The sequence below is a fragment of the Balaenoptera acutorostrata genome, chromosome 3 (assembly GCF_949987535.1).
Source record: "Balaenoptera acutorostrata chromosome 3, mBalAcu1.1, whole genome shotgun sequence".
In the NCBI taxonomy this organism is placed as follows: Eukaryota; Metazoa; Chordata; class Mammalia; order Artiodactyla; family Balaenopteridae; genus Balaenoptera; species Balaenoptera acutorostrata.
In genome coordinates this window covers 114,506,169-114,529,215 of record NC_080066.1, presented here as the reverse complement: position 1 = coordinate 114,529,215, position 23,047 = coordinate 114,506,169, and the positions used below count along the sequence as shown (strand labels likewise).

General features: G+C 39.6%; 1 protein-coding gene across 8 annotated transcripts in view; it reads right to left on the bottom strand.

Annotated features, from left to right (window-relative positions):
* The window catches only part of AKAP6 (A-kinase anchoring protein 6), a 583,878-nt gene that overhangs the window by 351,074 nt on the left and 209,757 nt on the right, over positions 1 to 23,047 (bottom strand). For all 8 annotated transcript variants that reach the window (XM_057542788.1, XM_007180694.3, XM_007180696.3 and 5 more), the window contains one exon: positions 16,748 to 17,105. In XM_057542788.1, coding sequence (XP_057398771.1) covers positions 16,748 to 17,071 — 324 coding nt within the window. In that variant the 5' untranslated portion in view covers positions 17,072 to 17,105. The remainder of the gene's footprint in view (positions 1 to 16,747; positions 17,106 to 23,047) is intronic.

Here is a 23,047-nt window from a genome sequence, read left to right as displayed (position 1 = left end):
AGAGAGTACCATACAGGATAAATCCAAGGAGAAACACACCGAGACACATATTAATCAAACTATCAAAAATTAAATACAAAGAAAAAATATTAAAAGCAGTAAGAGAAAAACAACAAAAAACATACAAGGGAATCCCCATAAGGTTAACAGTTGATCTTTCAGCAGAAACTCTGCAAACCAGAAGGGAGTGGCAAGACATATTTAAAGTGATGAAAGGGAAAAACCTACAACCAAGATTACTCTACCCAGCAAGGATCTCATTCAGATTTGATGGAGAAATTAAAACCTTTACAGACAAGCAAAAGCTAAGAGAGTTCAGCACCACCAAACCAGCTTTACAACAAATGATAAAGGAACTTCTCTAGGCAGGAAGCACAAGAGAAGGAAAAGACCTACAATAACAAACCCAAAACAATTAAGGAAATGGTAATGGGAACACACATATTGATAATTACCTTAAATGTAAATGGATTAAATGCTCCAAACAAAGACATAGACTGGCTGAATGGATACAAAAACAAGACCCATATATGTGCTGTCTACAAGAGACCCACTTCAGACCTAGGGACACATGCAGACTGAGAGTGAGGGGATGGAAAAACTTATTCCATGTAACAGGAAATAAAAAGAAAGCTGGAGTAGCAACTCTCATATCAGACAAAATAGACTTTAAAATAAAGACTATTAATAAAGAGACAAAGAAGGACACTACATAATGATCAAGGGATCAATCCAAGAAGAAGATATAACAATTGTAAATATTTATGCTCCCAACATAGGAACACCTCAATACATAAGGCACATGCTAACAGACATAAACGGGGAAATCAACAGTAACACAAGAATAGTAGGGGACTTTAACACCCCACTTTCACCAATGGACAGATCAACCAAAATGAAAATAAATAAGAAAACACAAGCTTTAAATGATACATTAAACAAGATGGACTTAATTGATATTTATAGGACATTCCATCCAAAAACAACAGAACACACTTTCTTCTCAAGTGCTCATGGAACATTCTCCAGGATAGATCATATCTTGGGTCACAAATCAAGCCTTGGTAAATTTAAGAAAATTGAAATCGTATCAAGTATCTTTTCGACCACAACGCTATGAGACTAGATATCAATTACAGGAAAAACACTGTAAAAAATACAAACACATGGAGGCTAAACAATACGCTACTTAATAACCAAGAGATCACTGAAGAAATCAAAGAGGAATTTGAAAAATACCTAGAAACAAATGACAATGAAAACACGACGACCCAAAACCTATGGGATGCAGCAAAAAAAGTTCTAAGAGGGAAGTTTATAGCAATACAATCCTACCTGAAGGAACAAGAAACATGTCAAATAAACAACCTAACCTTACACCTAAAGCAATTACAGAAAGAAGAAAAAAACCCCAAAGTTAGCAGAAGGAAAGAAATCATAAAGATCAGATCAGAAATAAATGAAAAAGAAATGAAGGAAATGATAGCAAAGATCAATAAAACTAAAGGCTGGTTCTTTGAGAAGATAAACAAAATTGATAAACCATTAGCCAGACTCATCAAGAAAAAAAGGGAGAAGACTGAGATCAAGAGAATTAGAAATGAAAAAGGAGAAGTAACAACTGACACTGCAGAAATACAAAGGATCATGAGAGATTACTATAAGCAACTATAGGCCAACAAAATGGACAACCTGGAAGAAATGGACAAATTCGTACAAAAGCACAACCTTCCAAGACTGAAGCAGGAAGAAATAGAAAATATAAACAGACCAATCACAAGTAATGAAATTGAAACTGTGATTAAAAATCTTCCAACAAACTGAAGCCCAGGACCAGATGGCTTCACAAGCAAATTCTATCAAACATTTAGAGAAGAGCTAACACCTATCCTTCTCAAACTCTTCCAAAATATAGCAGAGGGAGGAACACTCCCCAACTCATTCTATGAGGCCACCATCACCCTGATACCAAAACCAGACAAAGGTGTCACAAAGAAAGAAAACTACAGGCCAATATCACTGATGAACATGGATGCAAAAATCCTCAACAAAATACTAGCAAACAGAATCCAGCAGCACATTAAAAGGATCATACACCATGATCAAGTGGGATTTACCTCAGGAATGCAAGGATTCTTCAATATATGCAAATCAATCAAAGTGAAACACCATATTAACAAATTGAAGGATAAAAACAATATGATCATCTCAATAGACGCAGAAAAAGCTTTTGACAAACTTCAACATCCACTAATGATAAAAACTCTCCAGAAAGCAGGCATAGAGGGAACTTACCTCAACATAATAAAGGCCATATATGACAAACCTATAGCCAACATCGTTCTCAATAGTGAAAAACTGGAACCATTTCCACTAAGATCAGGAACAAGAAAAGCTTGCCCACTCTCACCACTATTATTCAACATAGTTTTGGAAGTTTTAGCCACAGCAATCAGAGAAGACAAAGAAATAAAAGGAATCCAAATCAGAAAAGAAGAAGTAAAACTGTCACTGTTTACAGATAACTTGATACTATACATAGAGAATCCTAAAGATGCTACCAGAAAACTACTAGAGCTAATCAATGAATTTAGTAAAGTAGCAGGATACAACATTAATGCACAGAAATCTCTTGCATTCCTATACACTAATGATGAAAAATTTGAAAGAGAAATTAAGGAAACACTGCCATTTACCATTGCAACAAAAAGAATAAAATACCTAGGAATAAATCCACCTAAGGAGACAAAAGACCTGTATGCAGAAAACTATAAGACACTGACGAAAGAAATTAACGATGATACAAACAGATGGAGAGATATACCATGTTCTTGGATTGGAAGAATCAACATTGTGAAAATGACTATACTACCCAAAGCAATCTACAGATTCAATGCAATCACTATGAAACTGCCAATGGCATTTTTCACAGAACTAGAACAAAAAATTTCACAATTTGTATAGAAACACAAAAGACCCCAAATAGCCAAAGCAATCTTGAGAAAGAAAGACGGAGCTGGAAGAATCAGGCTCCCTGACTTCAGACTATACTACAAAGCCATGTTAATCAAGACAGTATGGTACTGGCACAAAACCAGAAATATAAATCAATGGAACAGGATAGAAAGCCCAGAGATAAACCCATGCACATATGGTCATCTTATCTTTGATAAGGAGGCAAGAATATACAATGGAGAAAAGACAGCCTCTTCAATAAGTGGTGCTGGGAAAACTGGACAGCTACATGTAAAAGAATGAAATTAGAACACTCCCTAACACCATACACAAAAATAAACTCAAAATGGATTAAAGACCTAAATGTAAGGCCAGACATAATAAAACTGTTAGAGGAAAACATAGGTAGAACACTCTTTGACACAAATCACAGCAAGATCCTTTTTGACCCACCTCCTAGAGAAAGGGAAATAAAAACAAAAATAACAAATGCAACCTAATGAAACTTAAAAGCTTTTGCACAGCAAAGGAAACCATAAACAAGACGAAAAGACAACCCTCAGAATGGGAGAAAATATTTGCAAATGAAGCAACTGACAAAGGATTAATCTCCAAAGTATACAAGCAGCTAATGCAGCTCAATATCAAAAAAACATACAACCCAATCCAAAAATGGGCAGAAGACCTAAATAGACATTTCTCCAAAGAAGATATACAGATTGCCATCAAACACATGAAAGAATGCTCAACATCACTAATCATTAGAAAAATGCAAATCAAAACTACAATGAGGTATCACCTCACACCAGTCAGAATGGCCATCATCAAAATATCTACAAACAATAATTGCTGGAGAGGGTGTGGAGAAAAGGGAACCCTCTTGCCCTGTTGGTGGGAATGTAAATTGATACAGCCACTATGGAGAACATTATGGAGGTTCCTTAAGAAACTAAAAATAGAATTACCATATGACCCAGCAATCCCACTACTGGGCATATACTTTGAGAAAACCATAATTCAAAAAGAGTCATGTACCACAATGTTCATTGCAGCACTATTTACAATAGCCAGGACACGGAAGCAACCTAAGTGTCCATCGACAGATGAATGGATAAAGAAGATGTGGCACATATATACAAGGGAATATTACTCAGCCATAAAAAGAAACGAAATTGAATTATTTGTAGTGAGGTGGATGGACCTAGAGTCTGTCATACAGAGTGAACCAAGTCAGAAAGAGAAAAACAAATACCATATGCTAACACATATATATGGAATCTAAAAAAAAAAAAAAGAGGTCTGAAGAACCTAGGGGCAGGACAGAAATAAAGACACAGACGTAGAGGATGGACTTAAGGACAGAGGGAGGGGGAAAGGTAAGCTGGGACGAAGTGAGAGAGTGGCATGGACTTATATACACTACCAAATGTAAAATAGATAGCTAATGGGAAGCAGCCGCATAGCACAGGGAGATCAGCTCGGTGCTTTGTGACCACCTAGAGGGGTGGGATAGGGAGACAAAAAGAGGGAGGAGATATGGGGATGTATGTATATGTATAGCTGATTCACTTTGTTATACAGCAGAAACTAACACAACAATGTAAAGCAATTATACTCCAATAAAGATGTTAAAAAAAAAAGATGTATTGAATTTTAGGGTAACCACGTTAAACAGTTATGAAATATTTATTCTTATTTATGATCTTGTGGCAGACATGGAAATATGCATGCCCTCAGATTTCCAGCATAAGTGTGAACTAACTTTCCCTGAGGAAGATCTGCTAATTATTCACAAGTCTAAGTTTATCGGGTTGTAATCGATCAACAAAATAATCAAAGGAAATGTATTTTATGCTGATTGTTTTCTTCTGTCCTGATTTCAAAGTCACACAAATGTATCATCAGAGATACACAGTTATGGAATAGAATAAAACAGGATTCGTCATAACAGCTAAAGTAGTAATAACTCAAATTGGATGCTGTTTCTACCACCATGCTACAGTAGGCATCATATGAAAATATGGGGAGAATCCCCAGAAGGACTGACCAAATTCGAAATAGTTTCACCAGGCAGGTAACATTTTAGCTGTAATTTGGGGGATGTATAGCAATTTTCCCAGAAACAGAACTTTGGGGTAAAGAATGAGGTGATATCCCAGGGATAGAGAAACCATGTTTCCAGGCATGAATTTCTGAAAGGGCCTGGCTTTTTAGAGGTGCAGGAAAGGAAATGTCGGAAGGAACAACAAGCCAGCTGGGTCCAGATTGTGAAGGAGCCTGTAGGCCATGCCCAGGCATTTGGACTTTATCTGGGAGGGCAGCTGGAAGCTAAGGGAGGTAAACACTGCAGTTAAAATATTTTTTAAAACAACATTTCACTCCTGTTATTTCTAGCATGGGGACACAGACATACACATAAAAGAGGTAGTCTCCTATGTGGTGTTATTTGGAGGACTCTCTCCCCATCTTGTCACTAATACCTGACTCCCACAATTACAGACGTGGATTCCTTCGGCCAATGTGATAATCTTAATTCCCTTTGCAGCAGCAAAAGTTTGAGTTGCAGTCATTCTTAACACTATTGTTTGAATTACTTTATAGCGTCTTCTGATAGAAATTAGTTTTCTGGGAAGAGGGAAAACTACAATGCGCACTGAAGACTTTCTTCGTAATTTCATTCAGGCCAGTTCCCTCCTCGTGAACCAGTTCTCCAGTGGATGTTATACCCATTCCCTCCTCCTCGGGAGAAGAGTAGATCACTTTCCATTTTCATTTCACATATTCCTTGTCCATTAAATGATGATTTTGGCAAATTTACCTCATTCAAAAAATGAATAAAATTGGTGGTTCAGGTATCACAGAACAATAGAAGGAGCTTACACTAAAAGCCCACTAATAACAGCCATCCTGCTAAAATGAACATAGGAGAAATTTCTCTTCTGTTCCTTTTTATCCTATTCACATTTATACAAAGAAATACAGCCCTCAGCCCTAAAACCAAGTGACAATAGCCATATTAGTTCCATTTGAGGCTGAGGAGGGCAAATGAAGCCACAGAGAACCAGTCGCCTCTGAATCCCCAGAGGCCTCTCTGTGTTTGCCTCAACAGCCTGGTCTGATGGGCTTTTTCTTGGTTCCCTTTTCCATCAGCCAAGCCCAGCCACTCTATGTCATTTACTGAACATCCTCATAACTGTCTCACATCTCCCTCCTTCTCAGATTACCATGCACATACCACAAATTCAGGCTAAAACTCAGGCTTTTACCATGTTATTCCTTTGTTTGTAGATGTCTTTATAACTATTGGATCCAGCCAAAACTCCTCTGAGGCAATTAAAGTATTTGTAGTCCTTCAAAATGTGTCTCCTCTAAGCTCAATGATATACATCATTCTTCATTCCTTGACTCCAGGGGGAAAGGCCCTTTCGTCTTTCATATTCAAAGCAGCCTTTGCTCAGGCTATTTCCCAGGCCTATACAAGGCAGCCACAGAAAGCTGTGCGGGTAAACTGCACAACCTCAAAAGGTGTCATTCATATATAACCTGCACAACGATAGGGGGGCAGCCCTGAGCCTGGACCTCTCTGTAGAATAATTTCTAGTTCAGAAAGTTGTTGTGAGAATTAAGTAAGAGAGAAACATTTACTTTTTCTGGATTCGGTTTTTCTTTTGTATGCAAGAATTTTAAAAGAGCAACATAAGATAGAACATCTAAAACATATAGGCTGGTGTCTGGCATGGACTTACTCCCTTCCCACAATTTTTACTTATTTATAAGGTCACTTGGGAAACTGAAAAAGTTCAAAAGAGTCATGTAGCAGCCTTTGCTCCTAAATAAGTGACTTTAAATCCCTTGCTGTCATTTTGGAAGGAAAGGAAAAACGCATGGAACAAGCAAGATGTATCCAAAAGCCCTCTGCTCAAAAATGTCTCCTTTCAGGGGCTGGCAGCTCTAGCTGTGCACTGGAATCACCTGCGGAGTTAAAAGTATTGATGCCGGGCTTCCCTGGTGGCGCAGTGGTTGAGAATCTGCCTGCCAATTCAGGGGACATGGGTTCAAGCCCTAGTCTGGGAAGATCCCACATGCCGCGAGCAACTAGGCCCATGAGCCACAATTACTGAGCCTGCGCGTCTGGAGCCTGTGCTCCGCAACAAGAGAGGCCGCGATAGTGAGAGGCCAGCGCACTGCGATGAAGAGTGGCCCCCGCTTGCCTCGCACAGAAACGAAGACCCAACACAGCCATAAATAAATAAATAAATAAAATTTAAAAAAAAAAAGTACTGATGCCTAAGTCCAAACCCAGATTCTGATGTAGCTGGTCTACAACATGGCCTGGGAAATGGGCTTTTTAAAGCTTCCCAGGAGATTCTACTGTGTAGCCAAGGATGAGAACCACTATCTCTACACATGCCATACCTGGAAATCAATTGATTTGTTAACATTTTTCACTAAAGATATTCATCTCTTGCTCCACCCTCTTCCATGTTAGGATACTAGTAATTCACACCTTACAATTTCACTTTAATTAGATCACGTTTCCCTCTTTTGAGATGTAAAATTTTGAAGTGAAGAGAGTGGGCAAAGTAGCAGAATAACAGAGGGAAATGAAACATCTCTCTAGTTCACATACTATGAACAGCCCTACTCAAAGAGACTTTAGGGTTTCATTTACGTCCACACTTCCAAAACCTCACATTCCTATTTGTGATGAATTAAAATACACATAGGTTGGATCTTCTTCTTAATTAAAAAAAAAAAAAAAAAAAAAGCTCCCACCCTCACATCCATTCATCTTAACCATCTAGTACAAGAAAAGCAGAACTATTATCTTATACTTTATAGCCAATAAAATTTCTCACACCTGTAGAAGGATGTGAGGACGTTGGAACATATCAGGCATTCAGTGAATGCTACTGAACTAAAAACTCTGTAGGCAAGGGAAGAGTTAACTCATATCCTACCTCTGGGGGTTGCCCCTAGAAATATCTAACTCCCTGAGATCATAAAAACTGATGGCTACTGTTGCTCAGTGATAGTTCATGCTGACATTATTTTAAAACCATTTTTTAAGCAATGAATCCCAATAACACTTCTCTAATCAAAATGCTGTTTTCTTCAGACTTTTCTCATTGAACTCATTTTCAAATTCTTTAATAATATTTATTACTTTTCTCTAAACCCTGTTTTCATGGTTTCCTTCAAATTGTGATGTCTATGATAATCCTCATTTTCCATGCTATTATTGCTATTTAAAAACTACACAGCTGGACAATCTAGTAGACTTGTTGGGCCACCTCGAAAATTAATGCTCCCATCCTGAGCTCTAAACACATTAGCACATGTGGCTAAGGTTCATGCATACCCAAAGATCTTCCATAATACGTGTCATAAACTACCAAAGTTATTTTTTCCATGCCACCCTTCCCAAGTCTTAACCAAGAGTATTCACACGTAAATATTTTTAAACATGTGCCTGATCTGAGATTTTTAGATCATCTCCCAAAATCATAATGAAAATATATTAATCATTCAACAATCAAAAAGTATTTATTTAGCACTTGGAGTGTGTGGGGGGGGGAGGGGGAGGGGTGGAGAGATTATTAATAATTAAGATTGATTTTTTTCACATAATTGTGTCTCTTACATATCTAAAATTAGCCTTCCAAACATTAAACATTCTTTTTATTTCATCCATTTTTATTGGTCCATGATACCAAGTACTCTTACACAACCTAGGCATTAATAATAGGAAAACCTTTTCCACTATTAATCACCGTACTGACCCATACTCCCAGGACACTTAACAACTAGTATTCAGATTCCCTGAGAAGATACACCCTGAGGAATACACATCAGCCAAAAAAGAGATTCCAGCCACAAATCTGGGCTTTGGGAAAATAAAAAAATTTAACATCCTCATACCCACCAACAGAGAAATCGGTTTCATTTTCCAGTTTTCTGGGATTTGGAATATACTGTGGGGGGTTGTCATGTGCTCCCATATAAATACAAAAAAATCACGTTGCAAAAACTGGACCAAGTTACACTTACTTGCATAGTACGTTCCAAAATTAAAATACATATCAAAGATATTGAGGAAAGTTGAGAGCGGTCTAAAGCAGTAACTATCAAAATGTTCTGGCTTGACTCAGAAGAGAAAGGCATAAATTTTACATCATGATGAATCATATATATATATATATATATATATATATATATATATATATATATATATATATATATATATATATATAAAACTAAAACCAAGTTTCACAAAATAGTATTTATCCTTACTTCATGTAATTCTATTTCACTGTTTTAGCTCTTTAGTTCATTAAATTGATTTCACAACCACTAACAACTAACCACTGAAAGCTACTTCTTGAAAAACAGCCATCTAGCAAAGAGGAAAATATTTACTCTTTCCCAGAAACAAAAATATTTGGTCTTTGATCTTAAACTGGTACTTATTTAACCTAAGATACGTTACAAATTGAAAACTACTCAAAGATGTTATAAATTGAACGTTTCAGGCTTTAACACACAGTTTATTAACATTTAGATCAGATCCTCCAAGCCCCAAACTGTTGACGTCAGAAGTTTAGTTCCACTCAGAGTTCCCATTATCAAGAATTTCTGAAACTCCTAGGGTGAGTTTTGGATGTACCCAAGGATCAACCCCAGCTCTTGCTCACTGTCACAGCCAGCCAGACCCTGGATTCTACAGTTGCCACTTTGGTACCTCCTCTGCCACTGCAGGCAGAGCTTGTTATGCTCCAGCAGTGGGAGACAGAGAACATTCTTTCCCTCCTACACCTATGGAACAAGGGGAGGGGAGAAGTCCAGGTGGAGAGTCAGCTGAGACAGGTCCCCCGAGTTACACCCACAGCCCTTTCCCTTCACTGGGTACCCACACTGCCCAGGTGGCTGCTCAAGATGGGTTCCAGAACCGGGAACACACTTTACCGCACACCACTACTCCCCTCCCCTCTGCTCGGAGGCAGACTCCTTGCCCCAGGATGAAGGTGAACCCTCTTTCAAGAGCTCCATCATCCCAGGACTTCCATAGTCCTCAGTCCATCAGGCACACCTGATGTGACAACCCCAACTATGGAGAGGATTCAAGCCTTTTCCCCAGGAAGCCCTTCAGACCCCATGTGAGTCACTGGGTATCTGGATTTAACTCCAGATGTCAGGCACATCTCAGTCTGGGTACAGCCCAGTCAGAACATCTTGTAAACAGAGTCTCTCTGTTCAATGTTCTATCTTTGAGAATCAGGCGCAAATCGAAGACACAGACACAAATTTCACCTGGAGAGTGGAATTTATCTCAAGTGGGTTATTTGGGGAGCTGATTCCAGCAAAGTCACTTCAAGACTTCTACTTGTCATCCAGCCACATCTTTTAGTCTAAGCCTTGCCTCTTTCCTGCTATCATGTGTCCAGGAATACAAATAATATTCTCTCTAAGAAGACTGTTAATCAGGAAGCATGGGTATCTAATTTGCCTATTTAGCACCCAAATACATTCATCCAGACCAGAAGTTGCAGTTAAAGTCAAACCCTTTTAAGGTTCTTGGTCTGGTTTTCCTGCACAGCACAGCCTCTGAAACCAAAGGACAAGGGGGAGGAGGAGAAGGAAAGTTTCTAAAAATGGTTCAGCTGGCTTCTCACACTTATTCCAAAAGAATATCTGGAAGCTAAGAAGCAAAATATGTGGATTACATTTCCTATTTAAAAAATAATGGAAAAAACTACACAGTGTAATATATCGCATTGTTTCCATATTTTAATCTTAAAGTGAGATGTTTTTATTTATTCACTCTCTAGAACAATCACCAACCCCCACCCCAATTTTGGGAACTTTATAATAGTGGTTTGTAGGTCCATCCTGGGGGTTACAATAAAACTTCCCCTAAGAACTTGGAAATAAGGTTGGTAAGAATAGTCTCTGATAAATAAACTTTAAGATCAACATAATGACCGGAAGATAAGCAAAGTTACCTTTAAAGAAAAAGAGCAGTTCCAGGCCCTCTAGATCATTGACCAAAATCCTTGCCAAAGAAGGAGTCAAACAGAAAGTGGGGTGGGAGGAAGACCAGCACAGCTACCTAGGCAGAATAGACTCTCCCAGGCAGACTCCCCAGACAAGATGTCCAAGATTCTGAATCACTCGCAGACTCTCCCTGACGGGAGAGTAATGTCCCAAATGCACTTGGGCCTGATTCATCCGACACCATTGTCGTAATTCAGTCCTCACCAAGAAGGCTTCCTCCTGTGAATTCCAGTGCAAGCCTGCCTACGGGGAGAGAAGGCACTGACCACACAGATTTGGACTCCTCTATCCAACCACAGATACGAACTGAGTTTCCACCAAATGTCCAGCCCTTGCCCTAGGCAACAGGGATACAGTGAAGAATCAGACATTTGAGGTCCTTGGAGATAATACAAACAAATAAGGAAATTAAAGCTAGTGATAAGAACCATTACAGTAAAGGAAACTATAAACAAGACAAAAAGACAACCCTCAGAATGGGAGAAAATATTTGCCAACAAATCAACAGACAAAGGATTAATCTCCAAAATATATAAACAGCTCATGCAGCTGAATATTAAAAAAAGAAACAACCCAATCCAAAAATGGGCAGAAGACCTAAATAGACATTTCTCCAAAGAAGACATACAGATGGCCAAGAGGCACATGAAAAGCTGCTCAACATCACTAATTATTAGAGAAATGCAAATCAAAACTACAATGAGGTATCACCTCACACCAGTTAGAATGGGCATCATCAAAAAATCTACAAACAACAAATGCTGGAGAGGGTGCGGAGAAAAGGGAACCCTCTTGCACTGTTGGTGGGATTGCAAATTGATACAGTCACTATGGAGAACAGTATGGAGGTTCCTTAAAGAACTAAAAATAGAATTACCATATGACCCAGCAATCCCACTCCTGGGCATATACCCAGAGAAAACCATAATTCAAAAAGACACATGCACCCCAGTGTTCACTGAAGCACTATTTACAATAGCCAGGTCATGGAAGCAACCTAAATGCCCATCGACAGACGAATAGATAAAGCAGATGTGGTACATATATACAATGGAATATTACTCAGTCACAAAAAGGAACGAAATTGGGTCATTTGTAGAGACATGGACCTAGAGACTGTCATACAGAGTGAAATAAGACAGAAAGAGAAAAACAAATATCGTATATTAACGCATATATGTGGAATCCAGAAAAATGCTGCAGATGAACCAGTTTGCAAGGCAGAAACAGAGACACAGATGTAGAGAACAAACGTATGGACACCAAGGGGGGAAAGCGGGGGGTGGGAGGGGAAGAACTGGGAGATTGGGATTGACATGTATACACTAATATGTATAAAATAGATAATTAATAAGAACCTGCTGTATAAAAAATAAATAAATAAAATTTTTTTAAAAAACCATCTATCAAGGCATAAAATATTTTTGTGACCTCCCCCAAATTCTTTTATGTTGCTTTTCCTTGCTCTCATCACACTGTTCTGGTTCTTTTTAACCTCAGATTAGTTTTCCCTGTTCTAGAATCTGATATAAATGGAATGCTACAGGATGTATGTACTGTTTTGCATACTTTTTGTTTTGAGTTTCACCCATGTTGTTGCAGATATCTGCAATTTGTGCTGTTTTTATTACTAAATAGCAATCCATTTGTACAAATATAACACAACTTTCTTATTTATTTTCCTCTTGATGGACACCTGAGCTTCAGACAGTTTTTTGCTATTATTTATAAAGCTGATATGAAAATTCTTAAACAAGTCTCTATGAACATATGCTTTCTTTTTCTTGGGTAAATACCTAGGAATGGAATTTCTGAGCTTATGGAATATATACGTCTAACTTTTGAATAACTGACAGACCTTTTTCAAATATGGTAATAGCACTGAAGAATTTTTACCATTAACTGAGCTGAATAATGAACTAGATGATTGCTGGGGGAGGAGATGGGTGTTTTAAGAATAGGGATTAGGAACAGCTTCTTTGAGAAAGTGACATTAAATATAAAACCAGAGGGGGAGCCCACCCTGAGCATTTTCCAAAAGCATTTCTCAACTAATTTTTTTTTAAGTTATACATCAACAGGATGGTAGAGAAAACTGTGATGACAAGATTTAGAACAAGCAATGTGAAAGGGAGTCTGAGGTGTGTAGACAAGTTAGGTAAGGGTAGCTCCTTTTTTTGTGCTTGTCTTTCACCGAGCAGAGCACAGGCCCCTCCTTGCTCCCAACCCCTGCTCAACCTTCTCCCAGGTTTGTGCCTCCAGATATTAGAACCTGGCTGCGCCTCTGGCCGACTGCTTGACGAGGATCCAGAATCTGCGAGGCAAAGCTAGAGCTAGGCAGAGGAAACAGGAAAAGCTGTGAGGCAAGAACTAGACTAACATTTCTTTTGAACTTTCAATCCGCTTGGAGCTTTACAAACAAGGGGAAAGTAACAGGAGACACGACAAGAGAAGCAGGCAGGGGCAGAACCACTGGAAGAGGTTTGGGTTTTATTGTAAGCCAACAGGAAGCAAGGGAGTTACAGGACTGGATTTACATTTTTAAAAGATCCCATTGGCTGCTGTGTAGAGAATAAACTGCAGGGTAGTAGAAGAGGCTCTAAAAGTAGCCCAGGCAAGCAGTGATGTGGCTTGACTAGGGTGGCAGCAGTAGTATAGGGGAGAAGTGAATGGATTTAGGGCATATTTTGGAGATGGATCCCCAGGACTTGTTAATAGACATATATGTGGGGCATGGAATCACACTTTGGCTTGGCAAAAAAGTGGTGCCTTTTACTGAAATTGGGAAGACGGGGTTGGGGAGGCATTCAGGGCTTTTCAATCGGTATATCAGTTTGAGATGCTCACTAGAGATACAAGATGTCTCTTAGGCAGTTGGGGCTCCTGGGAGAACACTGGGATGGATATATAAATTTAGAAATTATGTGCGCCTAGATGGTCCTTAAAGTCATGGCATTCCCATCCCTGCGATGGTTATTCTTCATAGTAAATTAATAAACTGAATAATTCATCAAGGCATGGAGCCAAGCGGGGATGCCCCATAGGAGATAGCTGGCCTTTCCCCGGCTGGGCCTGCCCCTCTGCTTTGCCATACACCTAACGTAAGAGCTGCTTCTACAAGGTTGTTTTGTTGTGGTTTTGATTCCACATATAAAATTCTGTGACCCAGTTTCCCTTTATTCTTGTGGATCAGTGTGGAAATCTGAAGAACTGACATGTATTTAAAATCTTTTTTCGGGGGGGGGGGCTTCCCTGGTGGCGCAGTGGTTGGGAATCTGCCTGCCAATGCAGGGGACACGGGTTCGAGCCCTGGTCTGGGAAGATCCCACATGCCGCGGAGCAACTAGGCCCGTGAGCCGCAACTACTGAGCCTGTGCGTCTGGAGCCTGTGCTCCGCAATAAGAGAGGCCACGATAGTGAGAGGCCCGCGCACCGCGATGAAGAGTGGCCCCCGCTTGCCACAACTAGAGAAAGCCCTCGCGCAGAAACGAAGACCCAACACAGCCAAAAATAAATAAATAAATAATAATTTTAAAAACTTCCTTATTAAAAAACAAACAAACAAACTTTTTTTTAATGTATCAAAGTGCTTATTTGGTTAAATAAAAAAATATTACGCAAATAAAGGGGAAACTTAAATAAGCAGATTAGGAGACCAAAACTAAGCCCTTGTGTTAACAAGGCCATAGCTCACTGACCAGAGTTCGTTGACTTTGGTCTCAATGTGGAAGGGCTCTATTATTATAGAATATTCTAGAACATTCAGAGAATGTTGGTTAAGTCACTTCATGAAATAAGCATCAAAAAAAGGAATGTTAGAAATCCTAGAATTAAATTAACATAAGACAATTTCACTTTATCCCTTTAACTGCTATTGATTAACTACTATGTGACTACTGTGTTGACTTCCTGTCCTCCTGGGGCGCCTTTCTCAACAGGGGAGACAGACCACACTGTGGGACAGAGCTGAACCAAGGCAGTGAGATGCCTTTTGAGTGAGGTGAGAAGGTGATAGGCAGTTCCAATGAGAAAAAGAAGCAAATTGCCCTGCAGGGGATTTCTCAACACTAAACATAATCCTGGTTGACTGTACAAAAACTTTTACATTCCTATTTGGAATTAAAATTTAAGTTTTCACTTAAGTACTATTGATGTAATTAAATGAAGTTAGTTGACACATTGTTTTCAGGCGCCCTTAGCATTTTTAGTGCAATCTTCTAAAGATATTTCCATTCCCCCCATTCTCCTTGATCGTTTACCACCTTTTCTGTGTAAATCTGAAAGATTTTAGAGAGCAACAGTCATCTTTCCTTGTAAACCCAATCCTATATTTCCTTTTGGGAGCCACATAAGTAAGTGCAACATTAGAGGGAACGGAGGAGGGGGTGGGGTGCCGCGGAGCCCCCTGACTCCCATCTCACTGCAGCCTGGAGGGGCTGGGGAGCCGCTCCTCTGATAAAAGGGACTGTGTTGCAGGAACTGAGAGACACCACTCCCTGCCGCCAGGGTGGGGAAACCAGTCGGGCTGGCGTTCCATTAAAGCTGGCTCCTAGCCACCTCTGATACCTTTCGTGCTTGCTCCTTCCCAAGAACCCAAAGAAAGAAGACCACCCAGGCCTGCTCAACCTGGGAGAAGCCCAGCCACCTTGGCATTCTGGCCCTTTTGTTTTCTCTCTCTCTCCAACCCCTTCCCTCCCTTTCTTGGACACTCTCTCTCATGGGGCGGCTGGGCCCAGGATCTGCTGAACCAGCCTGGGACGGCTAAGCCAGCTCTGCTCTAGCCTTTGGGGCACATAACGCTCTCTTAATTGTCCTTTCCTCTCACGCTGATGGCTGCATCTTATAAGTCATTTAAGTATTAAGATGCAAGAATCTGTTTGGTCTTTGGTTTCAGATCATTTAAAATGAACCAGCTGAGGTAGAGGAATTCTCCTTAGGATCTCATCTAACTGACTAGAAATTAACATTGGGGTTTGGGGCCAATGTCCTAATTGGTTATAAATCTGCCCTGCTTTGCCCACCATTGACCTGAGCATGTATTTCCCTCGGGGACCCAGAAGAGAGGAGTGGCTATGGCAGGGCAAGATTCACGGTATTTTGGGGTCCCTAGGCCAAAATCTCTATTAATAGCACTCTTTACTAGCATCTCCGTCTCATTATTATCAACGGTCAGGCTTTTCAAGGGCTCTCTAAAAGTCACACACATTTTTTTAATGTCTAAACTTTAGATGAGTTGTTATAAAAGCACCTTTGTTCTGCATGATGCATTGTACCTTTCAGAATGTACTCATTCTGAAAGGAGAACACCACCCTTCTCCATCATGCCAGAACCCACTGTTTGCCACAAAGGCAGCATCAACTTCAACAGAAGTTAGTAATCACATACATATACAATCACTGCTCAGTTTGATTTTTTACCTATATTAAACCTTTTGTAATATTTTTATTCTTTACTACTGATTTCTATGACATTGCACAAAAATGCCACCTCCCATTTTTCCTCACTTCTCCGCATTATCCCCTGAGGTCAGTTTTATTCTAGATGTTTAGCCCACAAAGTAAAACCAGGAAAGAATTCCGCCCATGGTTACCTACAAAAATAATGGTTTCAAACCTGTTATTCTGTTTTTCTTCTTGGATGCTTTCTCCTTGAGAATCACAGAACTCAGGCTCTAGGCACCACAGCCACCTTCAGACTTCTGTCTGGAAGGGACCTGAGCCTAGCGACCTTCCTTACCTTTAGCTGAACTAGATGCACATCCACATGCTTGCTGTCCGAGTCCTGCTGGACTGAATAGGTTAGGTCTCGGACCCTCTCTGAGGTCATCCGGAGCCAGGTCTCAATTTCAGGTAAGTGGAGGACAATCTTCCAGTCGGCCCCTGTATGCAGTGGGGGTGGCTTTTCGTACTGCTGGTCAGAATCCATGTCTTTCATCGCCTCTTCTCCCTCACCCTGCTCCACAGTGGGTGTCAAGTTGATGGCCATGGGTGAAGCATCAGTAGCCATGGGATCCAGGTCCTGTGACCTCAGAGGGGAAAGTGTCACGCTCATGGTTAACATGGAGAAGTCTAAGCCTTACTTCTTTCCAAAACAGCTGAAAGGCAAGAGGAAAAAAGAAAGCAAAAGTCAGACAAGATTCCCAAATAAAGGAATGGTACTTCGCAGAAGAAACAAGATTTCTAAATTAAGCCAAGTTTCTAAATTAAGAAACCATAGCTCATGACAAAAACAGAAAGAGGTGTTTTGAGTTTCTACCAACTAGACCCAAGACCCAGCATTTATCCAGTGATTTCTAAGCTATTGGAAGCGTGCTACCTATACTGGTTCAATAGGAACACAAAACGGTGTGGTACTGCCTAGCCCAACATCCATTCTAGCCTCACTCCTTAATAACAAATTCCTGATTTTCAGCTGTGCATATTACTGCCAAGAATTTAAAACTATATTCCCTATCTCCATCAGAGCTCACTGTGGTCATGTGGCTAAGTTCTGACCAATGAAGTGTACGGTTTCTTTTAAAGATAAAGTTGATTAGTTTACTAATGATCTAGCTATGTAATTTATCTTTCTTCTGTAACCAGTCTGATATAAAATAATAACTTTTAGGATCTTATACTTTGAACGCTTTAAATAGACATTATTTTTAGTTTCAGGAGAAACTTCTTCTACTCAAGGCAATGGGTTTCTTTTCCTTTTCTAAGTCTTTTTCTAGTTCTATACATTCAAGTTAGTTTATAGCCCCATTCCTCCAAAGATGAAAGGCGGCTGATCAAAATATGAAATTAAATGTGATTGTCAGAAAGTAGCTATATTTCTTTATATTCTTAAGGTTAACTTAATAACAAAAACAAAATTATTTTACCTACAAACGTGGTAGGGAAAAGTCAAGAAAGCTCCCAGTTTGACTAGGAATACGTAACCTTCCATACAGGAATGAGCACAGGGAATAAAAAGACTTGTTGAATTGACAAAAGCCTTAAGAATAAGTTATTCTTATGATATATTATTTTCAGAAGCCTTCTAATGCTGTAGCATACTGCCTCTCCCCTGATTTCTTGAGCATTTTATTTTTAAATTAAATGATAAGAGGGTTTACAGATGAATTTTTGAAAACAAAAGTTATCTGCAAAGAGCAAAATATTATGTCATAAGGTAAGTTTATCACTTTGGTACCTGCCTTAGAGAATGGTTTTAGGCTTCAACAGCTTTCTACACTTGATTGCAAGAGGGAGAAATCCACGCCCCACATTTTTAACCACCCTTGCATACAGTCCTTAATATAACAATAATATTAGACTTGACTATTTTTTAAAACCAATTAGAAGATATCAAAATTTCACTGGGAGGGATGAAACTGCACGAAGAGTGAGCTACCACACTACTTCTTAATAAACCATACCCTAGTCTCAGTCTCTGATTCTGATTTCCAAAAGCACTTTAAAAATTTTAATCAATTCACTGCCTTCTGGGGTGGTGAATCACTATTTAGAATCACTGTCCCAGAGAAGGAATCTGATACACAAAGGTTAATAAAGGTTTTTAGTGCAAGGTCAAAGAACTAGTAATGAAGAAGTCACTGGTGTCACAGTGGTTCCCTCTTCTAAGAAACCAGACTCAACCAAACCAGAAAACTAAGTGCCAGGGCAATGTAAAATGCACTGTTTCACCTTCACCCACACACTCACTCACCTCCAAGCCCCTACCTAAGAGCCCTTGTACAACTGAAAAACAATGCTTGGTCATTGTGTTTTCTCTGAAACCCCTAAATCGAGGCAAGGCCTCCTCTGAGATACATATCTTACTGTAAGTTAAAGAACATACCAAACAATTGGCTCAATGTAATTTATATCCCAACATACATTTCTATATATACTATCAGGCTGTGTACCAGGCAGGCACAGTGCAGTTTTGTGTGGTTTGGAGCAAGATGCTCCACATTTGTGGGTCTCAGTTTCCTCATCTGTAAAATGACAAAATTGGACTAAATGATCAATAAGATTCCATCTGACCATAAGAATCTGTAATTACCTAGGGTTATTTATCCAGAGATTTCTAAGCTCTAGGGTTATTTATCCAGAGATTTCTAAGCTATTAGAAGCATCCTACCTATACTGAGAGCTATGTAGATACTAAATGATGGACCTCCACTTCACCAAAGCAGGCAAACAGCATCAATATTTGTCCTACTTAATGGAAAGAAATAAATTATTACCATGCAAACACATTTTGTAAATAATTATTTACACATTATATGTTGCTAATTCTTTCCAGAGGAATAAATATGGGAGATTCTTCCCTCTGGGAGTTTGCACTTAAGACTGATAACACAGATGTGGTTATATATGCAGAGGACAAATAGAATAAAATAAAAACATTAAACAAAAATGTAGCTGGTGTGCATCACACATGAGTAAAGGGCAAGGAAACCTTATACTCAAGCTGCCAAGGCAAAAGTTACCTGCATCTACAAAATTTCAACCTGCATGTGATGTTTCCATATTTAGCTGATCAGACTGTAAACGAGAGAATTTCCAAAACCCAAAACAGTGAAGCAAAGCAACACTTTATTCAAGTTTTATTTCAACTTCTGTCTATTTACTTTCCTTCACATACAGCTTTGTCCCTGGGGAAGGAATACCGCATGTGTCATAACAGCACAGCAAGCCCAGGACGTGGCATAAAATTGATTAATTACCCATTTTCATGGAAACTGATTACTATAAACATTTAATTTTCAATTCCAGTAGTTCACATTTAGATGTACCACCCATGGATAACCAACCTGTATTTCTGATTTTCACAAAAGCACATCTCATTTCCAAGATAAATTTATACTTTAAAGGAAAACTGCCTCATATTGTAGAGATCTACAATAACAATCTTTGTATTTTTCCTGCCCTTATCATGACTATTCAAGCTTGCTTTCCCATCAAATTAATGACTCCATTTGAATGCAAACAAATAGTAGGAAATTCAACACAACTCTATATATTCTTCTAAATTCTAAGTTTTGTATTTTTTTTTTACAAGGATCCATGCAATAAGATTCCTTTCTAGTCACAGAGAAATTTGGAAAAAAAAAAAAAAAAAGCCAGTAGACAACTTCTGACAATGCAAATGAACCACTGATTCAAGTACATACAGACACCCATGCAGTTACATCTCTGGCTGCAAAGCTGCATGAGAGGAGTGATCAACCAGCTTTTTGGAACCCAATGACCTCCTGTTCCCCACCTACCCCCCTGCCCCCATCAAATGCTTATCTGTGGCCACGTTTCCAGCATTAGAGATAATACCACCTTTAACCCAGCTGCTGTTAAAAATAACATAGATCAAATCCTTTCCTTTCCACAAACCCAAAGAAGATTCAACATTTAAAGTGCAAAAGCCAAAAGCAGTAAAGATTTTAAAGGTTTTTTAAAAAAAATTTGTGGTAAGGCTTTTCTCACCACACTCTGTTTATCCTCCTACAGAAACAGAAGAAACATACCATGGCTTGCTTACTAACCAAGGACTGGTGCTGCTACCTCCCTGACAGTCCACAAATTTTCAGTTGAAACCTGACGTTAGCAGAATACATTCAATTTGAATAAGACATTTAAATCAGGAGCGTGTTCTTCGACCAAACTAGGAAGCAAAAAATGCAGCTACACACCCATCAAAACTGCCCACCTCTTTCTCCCTTCTCTTGTGATTGTCTCTCTTAAATAAAAGGACAGAAAAGCTGGAAATCAGCTGACTGTACTCACTGTAAATGCTTTTGTCCCTAAAGGTCCTTCAGGATTAAGTGCCTGGCTCCTCCTCTTCTCCCCCCTCGGGTTCTCTTCTTGTAGCCAAACAAGATAAAGGCCGGTATCAGGGCTGCTTCATGCCAGCAGGACACTGGTGAGTCTGTAGGGCACCAGCTTCAAATGCCCTTAGTGGCCTAAATCTCTTGCAAAGAGAGGGCTACTACACTGTCTCTATTTGGAAGCTAATCTATAAGCTCCAGGCTTGTGAGGTTATAGGCTGGGCTTTTGCAGCGGTGATAAGTTGAGTTGAGAAAAAGCAGACAGTTGCCAAAACAAGGATCACTATGGCAAAGAGTATTTGGGTAGACAGAGCACAGTCAGGCACGGTTCAGAAGAACCAAGACTGTATACCCCAAAACTGAGCAAATCCTAAAGCAGGATAAATTTTAAAATGTATAAATAAATTAATAGTACTATAGTAACATAACCAGCTGACAAAGTCAACCTGAGCTAAATGCATTCAAGCCCTCTCTCTTTTCTTAGGAAGAAACTGTTCTTTCCAAACAAGAGCATCTTCATGTGTATAGTTTGAGAGGTAGTCTTATCATCATGTAAATCACCCCCAAACCTAAATACTTACTCTCAGTCTTTCTGTGCTCTGCTTACTGCCCCCAAAATGAGAGACTAAAGCATAATTCAGGCCAAATTAACGAATCTGCTTGCTACAAAGGACACATTACAAAACTGGGGTAGAGAAAATTAAGTTAGGCATCACTAAGTGTGCTTTTTTTCTCTTACTTCTTTTTTTTCTTTCATATTCTCATAATCATTCTTCACAGAACCTGTTCACAGAGACTGAATTTTGAAAGGGAAAAAAAAGTTCCACTGGAATGTTTTGAATTTTGTCTCTGGCTAGCTCTCATGCTTTGACTGCATTAAGGAAAAATAAATGAACTCAAGAGGTGCACCCTATATCTGATTCCAGGACTCTACAATCGGGCTCTACAAAAAAACCCACAAAAACAAGCTTAATAAATTGCTTAATTAAATGTCGCAGTCAACCCAGATGAATGAGGCTCTAATTCATCACCTAGTTTTAAATCTTGCTGCCTGTCTTATTCTCTGGCCTCTTGTGAGGTCAAGGGTTGGGAAACTTTAAATGGCTTTAAGCTTTTTAAGAGGAGAGCCAAAGAATTCCTACAAAATATTAAGTTAAATTTGTACTTAGGGGAAAAAAGAGTGAGTGGCTTTCGTAAGATGCTCTAAGGAAGTTTCCATAATCACTGATTCCTCCTTCTGCTTGGCCCTCTTCTCCTCCCAGCCCCACGCCCTCCAGCACTCATCTGGAGTAACACTGATAAGTGAGATCACTGTGGTAACCCCAGATTAGGCTCACTTTCTAATCCTCCTGCCATAACAGAGCAGCCTGCAAGTGGATGTCAGTGAGAAGAAAAATCTCAAGCTTTAAGTGCACAGGCTTGGGGAGCAGGGAAGGGAGTGAACACAGCATGTAAATACAGGGGCCCAGATAGATTTCTACAATTTAAAAGACCTTGGTGTTATCACTGATGTTCCCCCCAACACTTTCCCCCTTTACTATATCCTTTTGTATGGCTGTCCCCTCAGGCAAATGGCTGATTACATCCAGTTAATCACACAGAGACCAAGCACCCTCTCCTGGGTCTCTCCTCAATCACTGCTAACTCCCTTGCCCAGAGCATAGGGTCTTCTGTCACCCATAACACACTTCATCAATTATCTTCCTTGCTCGAACCGTCCATCCTCCTACTACGTGCCCCCCACCCCCCCGCATTATTCAGATCCTTCTCCTGTGGCGTGGATACCCAGATTGACTCAGTTAGTCATCACACCTCCCATGTCTTCCTTCCACCACTACAGTGGTCAGCTCCTGTCACTCAGAGATTCATTTGGCTGCATCACCCCACTTGGGTTGGCGGTAAGAAATATGAACACTCATCAGCTGCAAATGGTGCCCATGGTCATGAATGTGTGGATCTGGACTCAGTGACGCTAATGAGCGTTCACATTTCTTACCCACCCCCCCCAGGTTGCTAATAATCACCTCTGAGCATTAGGCAGCCACCTTTCTGTCATTCAAGAAAATGTCTTGGGAAGAACTGGATTTGTAAAACTAATACATAATTTATACAGTTGTTACTTTTGGCAATGCTATTGATACAAAGAAAATGAAACAAGATTCATTTCAAATCAGCTGACATTACTGAGAATCAACTATATATAAGGCATTATGTATATATATGACTCATCAGATTTACTTTCAAGG